Source organism: Patagioenas fasciata, chromosome 13 (genome assembly GCF_037038585.1).
Source record: "Patagioenas fasciata isolate bPatFas1 chromosome 13, bPatFas1.hap1, whole genome shotgun sequence".
In the NCBI taxonomy this organism is placed as follows: domain Eukaryota; kingdom Metazoa; phylum Chordata; class Aves; order Columbiformes; family Columbidae; genus Patagioenas; species Patagioenas fasciata.
The window spans coordinates 19989964-20000729 of NC_092532.1; the positions used below are offsets into that span (position 1 = coordinate 19989964).

Genomic DNA, 10766 nt, shown 5'->3' on the forward strand with positions numbered 1-10766 from the left:
AGACAGCTACAAAACATAATGAACATTTACTCTTACATTTTACTGGTCATTGCAGAGATGGGTGTGATATTTGTGAGATGATAGAAAAAAAAGTGAGGACCAACAGCAGTTCGTTTGCTGAAGCTCACAGGTCCTCTTGTCCAGGCTCCCTCAGCTTGGATACTCACTGAGAGATACCGTACTGCCAGTTCTAGCAAAATCCTCCGTTCCCTGGTTTTAATGATTGTTAGCTGGCTGCTGCTCTATGGAGATAAAGGGGGAGAAGAAAACATTAATTTGTTACAAATATTTCTTGTCAGACTCTTTATTTTTCAAAAAAAGCTACTCCTAAATGTAGCCTCTGGAATGCTTTGTAACAGGACACATGCCATCAGAAACAATGAGCCTTTAGAGCAGCTGACTTGAATACAAGCAGCCTCACTCAAGTCCAGGAAAAATTCCAGCAACAGACATGTGTTCCAGATTCCTGGGCTCTGGGCAGAGCCTTCAGGGGTGGCTCAGTGGCATCCACTGCTCTCAGTCTGCAAACACTGCAGCAGGAGCTCCCTGGGCCAAGCGGCTGTGTTGTGTGCGACAGGAACCCGCTCTGCGTTTGGGCCCACGGACCAGCGCAGTCCGTGCACCTCGGGTTCCACCACCGCACATCCTCGTGCGCTCGGGATGTGCCCACCAGCCCTGCTGCCACACTTCTGCCAGGCCGGTGCTGCCTGGCACCAGCATGGGGAACTTCTGAGGGCTGCTCATTCCCAGTTCCTTGAGTAGCAGGGAAGCAGCTCAGAAGCTTCGTATCCAAACACAGAACTGAACTGTCCGAGGAAGAACTTCACACTGCAGTGGTAAACACATACTGGTTGTGTGAGTGGTTGTAAACTCTGCTCTTCCAGCTTCATTCCACATGATCATCAGGGTTGCTGAGGAACTTTCCAGTTGTCTCATCAGCTTTGTTGCTTTTTAGCATCTTGTTGCAGTGCATTCAAGTTGCAGATAGCAAGGCTGTGCTCCTTAGTACAGAAGTTAAAGCAGCCTCTGGTTCCTGCCATGTGCTCAGCTTCAGCCCTTTGGGTTGAAGAAAGAAACTGGGCACATTTCTGGCTTCTTGGACGTGATCTAACCTCTTGGAATTAGCCTGTATCAGTTAACAGAAAGAAAAGGAAGCTCCAAAAAATCAAAAGCAACATTTATTTATAACAGTTGACAAAACAAGAAAACAAGTAGAGATGTCAAGCTCATCTCACAGAGGTTCTTTGGTGGGTGCTCTGCTCCCTACAAGCTATTTCCAATTAAAAGAAGTGGAAAGACCCTGTAAAAATAACACCCGACCATTTGCTTCTGAAAGAAGAGGGGAATAAACATGTAACATCTTCAGATACTTCTGATATTTTCTGTATAGGACATTTCTTACAGATTTGAATAGATTTGCCAATTCCCCTCTCACTCCCGCCTCTCACAGGAGCATTATTCAGTTTTGATATCCACTGAGTAGATATCTTGCTCTTTTTGAGCCTGAAACATTGTGTGTTTTCTCTCCTTGCTTCATTAAATAGTGATTTTCAGCCCTGCAAATATTTCAAATTTCCCTTGATTCTCTCCTTCCACTGTGATCATGACAACAGATGACAGAATAAGGACTTAGAGGAGTTACTAAAATCTGCATCCTGACAAACTAATTTTGTTTGACTTGACTTTGAATTTTATAAGCAAACTGTACCCCTCCCCCCTTATAATTCACTGTGTTCCCTCCTTTCATCCACCATTTCTCTTATGAGCTGTATCCAAAACTCCATTTTGCGTTCTTTCAGTTTCTTTGATGCCTTTTGCATCAGGTCTATTTCCAGGTATCCTTCATCCAGATCGTACCGAGGCCAATGGACCAATCCTTCTCCATTGGGATTTCTGGAAATAATGTAATGAACAGTTAGCTTTTCATTTGACTGCCGGTTGTGCTCTGACTGCTCAGGCTGAGAGCATTTCAGAAAACCAACACAACCTAGGAGTGTGTGATTCTAGTACCTGAAGAGTTGGCGTTCTTTTATCAAAACGCTCATCAATGGAATAGCAAACATTTAGTAACTGCCGTTAATTTGGGATGTAAATCTCCACTGCACATGGAATAACTCTTGGATTTTATTTGTTCGTTTCTTTGTTAGCATGTTCATTTAAAAGGTTTTTCTTGCAATCATTAAGAATAGAAATAACTTGCTTCAGTATTTATCTGAAATTCTGCCAAATTCCTAGGAACCACCATGTAAGTATTGCCGTTATGGTTCAGGCGGCACAGACAAAACTTGAGCTGTAATTAGCATTACAGTTCTCACCCATTTCTAGCAAAGTTGGTCCAGTATCTCATAACGGTTCTGCTAAGCTTGTTTTCTTCTTCTGTAGCATTCCCTACAAAGTGAGACATAAGAGGGCAATGTTAAAAACTAAATAATCAAAAAAGAAGCAGCTCTATCAATTCCAATAGACTGTATTCGGTTCTATTTGTCCCTCTGAGCTACGAGAGTTTTACCCCGTAGAGCTCTAGGAGAGAACTGCAGATGGATGATTTCATGGAACGTAACTACTGCTAAAGACAGAAAATGCTTATGTTGATTTCAATGATTCTAAGAGAGAAAGTCTATTCTACCCCCACGCCCCCCCCTCCCCCGTAAGTAAAATTAATAATAAGGATGTTTTAAAAGGACCACTTTAGTAAGCATGGATACATTACCAGCTAAGAATGGCTTTCCAAAGACAAAGGCAATCTCAGCTCCGTGATCTGCTTTTACAAACTCTGGTATAACCCCTGTTGCTGAACTGGGTCGATGCTGAAACTCATAAAAGTAGACTGGGTTGCCAGCATCTAGTAGAAAATGTACAGAGGATTGTTAGTTTGAGAGTTGAATATACCTGCCGTCAAAGAGCATAAACTTTGATTACAAGCTATTTTGATAAAATGAAAACACAACCAGTGTCCATAAACACACCTCAGGGTGGAACTTTACATTTCTTCTAAGAGACTCACCTCTATGGTATCTGGCCACTTCAATGGATGGAAAAACAAAGAAAGCATCTGCTAGTGCATCAAGAAGACCATCTCGCACCTGAATACGGTTTGCTGCATTCCCTATGTATTCATCGTATACTCGATCAACAACTTCAGAAGCAACACCCTGAAATGAACAACAAAAATACTTCTTATAATGGTGATGAATATTATCAAGAGTAACAGCACTGAGTGTGTCACCTGTACAAATATACCCTATATATACAATATACAAACATAGAACCAAACAAGTGAAAAAGCAGCAGTGGGTTGTTTTGAAAATGGTCTCTTACCTTAATATTCCTTGCTAATAAGCCATGTAAATGTTGACGTGCAACATCTTCATCCAGACCATCTGCATAATCAGGAATTTTCATACTCTACATGATACAGAGAATGGTATTTAGTAGAAAAGCTTAAGTTAAAATCATATATAAATAATGACATTACATGTGTCTTACCATAGCCATCACCCATCCAAATTCACAGTTATTTACTCCTATTATATATGGGACTGGATTGATCAATTTTTCAAATAGTAATTGCGTGGGACTCTTTGGAAAAAATACCCCATCTGCAGTCCCAAAGGCACCTAGTGAATGCTGGAGAAAAAAAAGAACAAACAACAAACATGTTAGCTCTAGAAAAAGTGCTCAGATTTTTACTTCAGCTCCACAGCAAAACAAAACACAGTGCCAAGTGAAAATATTTGAAACGATGTCTTCAAGCCATCACTACGCTGTCTCTGACAGATTTTCTGCACTAGGCAGAAGATTCTGTGAAGATCAGCATTATATTTTTAATGTTTGTGAACCACAGGTCATGATGTTTAATTTGCATCTCTTCTTAGTGAGTTCAATCCTACTATGATGTGTGGAGCAGTAGTGGAAAAACTAACTTCTGTGTTGAAACTGGAAAGGAACATGGAAACCAGCACAGTGATAAGAATATAATATGGTACATTAATTAACTTTCAGGTTCTCCAGGAGAAACTGTGACATGTACATGCTCTTCTCCTTCCCCTGGCAGAGCAAGACAGCAAAACACAGGCATCTCAAGGTACACGCAGAATGAAAGGAGAGTCACCTGTTGACATTGTTCAGGTGAGTTACAGCATAGCTGCAGTGCTGTCAGAGCCTGGAAAGGTCAAGAAAGTCACATCTTTCACTCACTTCAAGTTCCCCTAATATGCCAACACACAAGTAGCATACTCTGTTAGGAATAAATTGGAAAAGTCATTTAAATGCAGTAAGTATAGTTTCACCTACCAGTTTTTGTGCTATCTGTACTATCTCTTCTTCTGTTTTTTCCCTTAAGCATTCAACTATTGCAGCCGAACTGGGTTTTTCACAGCCAGAGGCAGCAGCAACTCTCTGAAATCAATAAAAACACTCACTGTTCATCTGCGCCCATAGAAGGCTCCGTGTGCCACCGAGCCTGAGAGTGCAGCAGGGGGGAGTCTAAACTTCTGCACAAGGACCATTGCAGCCAGACACGTTCCAGCTGCAGGGGCAGAGAGTAGGGAGCCCTCAGAACCCTTCACACTGGGGCTGAGCGGAAGGAAGTCAGTCAGCTCTTCATTTGAAATATAAACAGAATGGATAAAGTCCTGTTTACTTGTGCACAACAGGCATCAAAAAAGAGGGAAAGAGAAGAGTATTGAGAATCTGGTGCCATTTTCCAGCCAAAAATCATAGCTCTACTTTTCCTGATGACAGTACGTGTTCTAGGATTGCTTTACATTTCACACTCCTTCCCTGCCTTCTCTCTTCATTTCCTTAGTTTTCTGCTTTCAGACATTTGTCAATATTTGGGAATATGAAAAGAAAAGCATCATTAAACATGTATTATTTGCACACAGAAATGCTGTCTTTAATGACAGTGGTTGTAATTTCACGAGAAAAAAACTCCACAACTGTTTCTACATTGTGGAATACACAGTTTAAGCTGTGCAAAACTATCTGGAAAAAGAAACAAATTTACCACAAAATACCCACTTTTGCTGCCTCTTCAGGCTGGTCAGTGAACAAAAGCCTGCTTGCAGTACCACTCTCTGAAATGGCTTTATGGAACAAACCCTTCGCCAGGGGAGATAAGATCTATAACAAAGCAAGAACAAGCATGACAAGCATTCTGTTCTGACCACTGACTTAGAAATTCACTCACAGCAATTGCCATTTCAAACATTTTGAAAATAAATGCCATAAGAGTCTTATTGTACAGCCTCTGATCTCATCTCTGATCCCAGGCCACAAAATGCACAACAGGTTCAGCTGTGGTAACTTTGCGCAAGTGACTGTCAAAGCCAACAGGGAAAAGGCAATACGTTCTCTTAAAGAACTTTTCTCAGAAAGATTTGATGGGGCGGGGGGGTTGGCCCTACAGAAAAACAAAAAACAAACAAAACACCAGAATTTAATTTAGTAGATGAGGAATAACATTTTGGGTCTGAACAGCAAGATTTGGGTATGATAAGAACATTTTCATCAATCAGAAGCTGTACTGACATCACATTCTATTATAGACCAAGGTGTTGGACTCAATGATCCTTGTGGGTCCCTTCCAACTCAGGACGTTCTGTGATTCTGTGATGTACCATTTACTATTAAACCATCCCTTTTCTCTCACTGACTTTTCATGTAGGTACTAAAAATTAACATGAAAGCTGTTATTTTTTTCCCCTAAGTTATTAAAACTCATTATTGCTGTGAACTTACAAGAGCAGAAACACTGACTCCTCCTGCAGATTCTCCAACGATAGTGACGGATCCTGGATCTCCTCCAAAGTGTCTGATATTTTCCTGAATCCACTGAAGAGCTGCTACTTGATCCAAATACCCCCAGTTACCTGGCGCGTGCTTATCACCAGTGCTGCAGAGAATGGATTGGTTTCAGTGCTCAGTGCAAGAAGAAAGGCAGAGAAAAATATCATCTGTGCTATAAGCGAGTGTCCTCCACGTCTCTTCACAGAGGCTCTGCACACAGCATTGTGGAAATCACAAAAGACAGAAATAAGATATCTTACCTAAAATATCCAACAATACCTAATCTGTACTGAATTGTTACAACCACCACACTGTCAAAGGCCGCTAATGCTGAACCATCATAGGATGAACCTGCTCCACAAACTAATGCACCTCCATGGATCCACACAAAGACCTGGGAAGACAAAACCAGAGACAACCCAGCACGGATAAGAGCTCCCAGTGCTAAAAATTAAATATAAGCAAAAATATCATATGTAGCTTGATCATCAAACTGCACCTGTAAGTCTGCAGATAGTACAGCTTGGAGGTTTACTGTAAACTAATTGTGCTAGACGTTTTATAATAATTTTGCTTACAGGTAGCTCCTGTTTTTCTGTAGCAACGGGTGTATACACGTTTAGGTACAAGCAATCTTCAGACATTTGGAGACGAACTTTTTCTTTTCTATTAGTAACCATGTCCGAAACCATATTTCCTTTTTCTTTATCCTGCAGACACCTGAATAAATGAAAAATAAGTAACAGGGATAACTAGAACCACAAAACTATGAAGTGTAGCTTTTTTGTACTACCACAATAAAGTGCTAACCAGAAACCAATCTCTAATACATTTCCAGATTGTTTGCAACAGAAAACATATAATATTTTTTCACCTTCAAGATACTATCTTCCCTTGAGCTCACATTAAGGAGATCTGTAAAAATGAGTCACAATCTATGGCAGTACACAGGGACATACAGATACAACTTTGTTTTTCAAAACATTTCAGAAATACACCTGCAACTACCTATGCCTATAAATTCCTTCAATGAAAATGCAAATTAACTATGTTGCATCTTCAATAGCTTTTTGTATTGTCATGGTGGGTCTTGGGCTTGAGGCACTAAACAAGGGCAGTAGCACAAATGCAGCAGATATTTACAACACAGACTAGAAATGCTCTGCAGTGCTTATGTGTCCTATTAAGCATGTGACTCATTCTGCAATTTTTTCTTCTAATGTTTTACTCCAACATTTCCTCAGTTTCTTTCTCTTTCTGCTCCATAATCTACAGAGTTTATAAACATTGCTAAGCAGTGACCAAATGCTCCAAAACATGAACATTATCAGCAAAGTGCTGGTGCACATGAGTTCATCACTAATTCCCAGCAGATAAGAGCTTTTCATACAAAGAGCAGCTTTAGAAATGCATTCATTGTAACAGTCACAGGTGGCAACGAGATGGCAGCAAGGAATGTGTCTTTGTGGCTTTTGATTGCCCTACACATCAGTGTCCTGGAACTGCATACCATGTACAATTCTTACAAAGACCCCTGGCCTTGTTGTCTTACATTGGTGGGTAGGAAGTGGCATCTCTGACTCCTTTCCATGGCTCAGGCGGCTGGGGTTCAGAAAACCTCAGTGGCCCAACTGGCGGCTTAGCAAAAGGAAGCCCCAAGAAGACATTCACACTCCGCTTGGCTGCGTCCACTTTGAAGCGGTACCCTCGCACTCTCCCGTATTTGGTCTCCACTTCTGGTTGCTCTGCATTGTGGCCTGGCAGACGTGAACACAAAATCACGTAATTGGTCTATTTGTAAGTAATTGTCAGATTCTCACAGCTTTAGCTACTTAAATGTACACTTTTTGTTTCAACAAACTCTAATCAGTATAGCTGACATCATTTCAGCCTTCATTCTCCTTGCTTTCTATGTGTAAACTCCCTCAGGCTATCATATGAATTGTCTTACTATCCACACACATTAGTAATTGCATGTAGATCTTAACGCTTTCTGATTCATGTTGTTAGTTAAAAGTCCAATTGGTTGGTTTCTATAAGAAAAGATCTGTGAATACACAAAATACATTGCAGAACTTTGTATGTACAGCCAAAAGGAAAACCTTCTAACCTACCTGAAAATGCTCTGTCATATACAAACACTGTTAATGTTTAGGTAACATTTGTTAAACATTAGTGTGAAAGTTCTCCATATCAAATTACAGACGTGGTGCAGTGGTCTGCCCTGCCCCAGCAGACAAGATGTTGAGAGAGGAAGCTGATTGCTCTATTTGCAAAATCAGACAAATAAGACAAATGACTGAAAGCAGATCACAAAAAGAAATTGAGAATGTTTGCTATTCAGGCGTAATCTCCATGCAGCAAGGTTGTTTGCCCAGCTCCTCCGATACAGCTGGGGTTCCCATCCATGAACAAGCTGCCACGGGCTCTATTTCCTGACAGAAGGCAACAGGTAAAATCCCTTCCCAAGCTCACCAGTAGCTACAAGCGCCGTGACCCCCACAATCAGAATCAGGGACAGCAGCAACGTGTCCTTTCCAGTTGCCATTTTCAAGCCAGTCACATATTTACCCCTGCAGCCTGTCGCCTTATATACCCTGTTACGTGTGCGTGTTACGCAAGGCAAACCCTGATCAGCAAAAGCAATAGTCCAGCTGTGAGACAAACCGATGCATGCTTGGTAGCTAACCAAAGAATTAGAGAGTTTCTCAACAGTAACGAGATGATTCCTCAGCTTGTGTAGCGTGGGAACAATATTAAAGTCTTTGGCTGGGAACTCTACATTTAATGCCTCTGAAAAATCAGGAGGGTTTATGGGCTTCACATCTATCAATGATGCATGACATGAAAAACAGGGAAGAGAAAGCTGAATAAAGGGCTTGTGTTAGATCTACGTGAACTTTGGTCTTTGCCTCTTTTTTTTTGGCACACCTCAGTAGCTCTTGCCCCAGAAAGGCTGTTTCGCAATTTTATAATATATCACGAGAGTTCTCAGCTGTTAGAGACAGCCCAGATTAATTTACTGCTTGCACCTTTGTTTTCACCTGAGTGGGCCCTAAAGCCCCACGGTCATTAAATTAGTTCAGCACACATACTATGCACCTGGTACCCTGTGCACTAGGACTGTGCTTGTGACCTTTATTCCAACCTTCCCCAGAGTACCTGCACAGGTGTGCTTTACAGCCCTTGCAGGTAACCCCAGTCAACATTAACCTGGGCTGCTCAGGGAGCAAACTGTTGGCAGGTGGCTGAGGCTCCTGCCCTCTGTACAGAGTTGTGAGTTGCGGCACTACCCTGTTACCAATACCAATGCATAGATGTATGGATGCTCTCCAGGAGACTACGAACTTTTTTTATCTCCATCAACAATTTATTTTCTATATCCTGATCTTTACTCATTTTACTAAACTCTGTCCTTTCCTATTTGCTTTCCCTTTATTTTTCCCCTTCATTTACTATTCTATTTTCCAAGCCTTACTCTTCAATCCTTCTTTGTTCTACTCACTACTTGTCTTTCAAATACACGATCTGCAAAATCTCTCAGCGCATGTTCCATCCAGAGTCCCAAAGAAGCAGCTGCTCTGAAAATATTACCAGTGCAAAACAGTTTCTGCCAACTCTGCCAATCTTAGTTAAAACAAGAAAATAAACAAATGGGATTTGAGATCCCTACAGCCTTGTCTGTAGATACTTGGTACAGATCCACAAGCATGACCTATATGTGGAAAAACTTACTCCAGTGATACAGACTAACTTGTGGAATCTGGGGACAGTGTTACATACCTGGTAAGCGGAATTCTTGAATCCTGTTTGGTACTTAATTTTTAAAGAGAACATGTGAGAGCTTGCCCTCAATCAGTGAATAATGCAGAAGTCAGGGACCAATCAAAAACAATCCTGCTGCTGGGCTACGGCGATGGCGGTTCATCCATGAAGTGTTTGGTTTCCCCAGGTGAATGACGCGGAGAGCACGGTGGCGGTGGAGTTCACTCCCACCATTCCTCACTGCAGCATGGCGACCTTAATCGGTCTCTCCATAAAAGTGAAACTGATCAGATCTCTGCCTGAGAGGTTTAAGGTGAGTAATCAAATTGCTCTAAAAGCCAAGAAAAGGGATTGTATTGGAAAATTACAAAGAAAAAAAAAAGCTACCTAACTCGTGGTGAGAACTGACCGGAGTGATTTTGTTCTTGCGGGTGAGGGGAAGGCTCTGGGAAGCAGAGGGGGCTGCGCACGGAAATGTGGATGCAGAGTCGCGGTTCGGTGGCAGCGGTGTCAGGCGAGTGGGGTCGCGGGGGCAGTGACCTGCAGTGCTCTGCAGCACGGGAGCAGGGGAGGCTGCTGCCCTGTCTCAAAGAGGCTTAAGCAGATGGGAATGCAGAACAGTCTGCGAGTTTAGACTTTATTCTGCTCTATGCAGTAACTGCCATTGGCAAGAATACTCTTTTTGCCCTCTTTTTGTTACTGTCTTATTTTTATCATCAAAGAGTTTGAACTTGAGCTTCCACTGTACTATTGACTTTGTCCTCTTTTTCTTTTGTGATGCCTTTTAAGCTGGATGTTCACATAACACCAGGAACACATGCCTCTGAGCATGCAGGTAAGGTTTTTAATGCTCTGGTTTGTGGTTGTCTCTGGGTTTTTTAATTTTGAAAATTAGAGGGGAGAGAGACTCCCAGACGTGCAGAGCAGCTGTTTACTCTCTGGGACTTTACATGCGCCAGCTCCTGGGGGATGTAGCGGAACAGAAACGTGTACTGATGACGCTGGTGTGTTCTGTACCCTGCTGTAACCATCTCCTCAGGCAGCCTGTGCTCTCAGCTGGTCATGGATCTGCCTGGGCTCTGGAGGACTCAGAAAATGGGGAGGGGCTGGGGGGAAATTTCCTCCTGCATCACAGCTACAGGTGCTGCTGGACAACAAACAGCTTTGTGGTTTAACCTGTGATAACGCACCAGCTGTGACTTGAGACTGCA

General features: G+C 42.1%; 1 protein-coding gene across 1 annotated transcript; it reads right to left on the reverse strand.

Annotated features, from left to right (window-relative positions):
• Positions 1-1156: 1156 nt before the first annotated feature.
• On the reverse strand, positions 1157-8373 carry LOC136107214 (fatty acyl-CoA hydrolase precursor, medium chain-like). Its single transcript, XM_065848099.2, has 13 exons — positions 8266-8373; positions 7343-7547; positions 6369-6510; positions 6051-6184; positions 5743-5896; positions 5023-5124; positions 4294-4398; positions 3487-3627; positions 3319-3405; positions 3005-3152; positions 2711-2842; positions 2316-2388; positions 1157-1893 (listed from the first exon to the last, which is right to left on the reverse strand). The coding sequence occupies exons 1-13, from the start codon at positions 8336-8338 to the stop codon at positions 1719-1721; spliced, it is 1671 nt and encodes a 556-aa protein (XP_065704171.2). The 5' UTR covers positions 8339-8373; the 3' UTR covers positions 1157-1718.
• Between the last annotated feature and the right edge of the window lie 2393 nt (positions 8374-10766).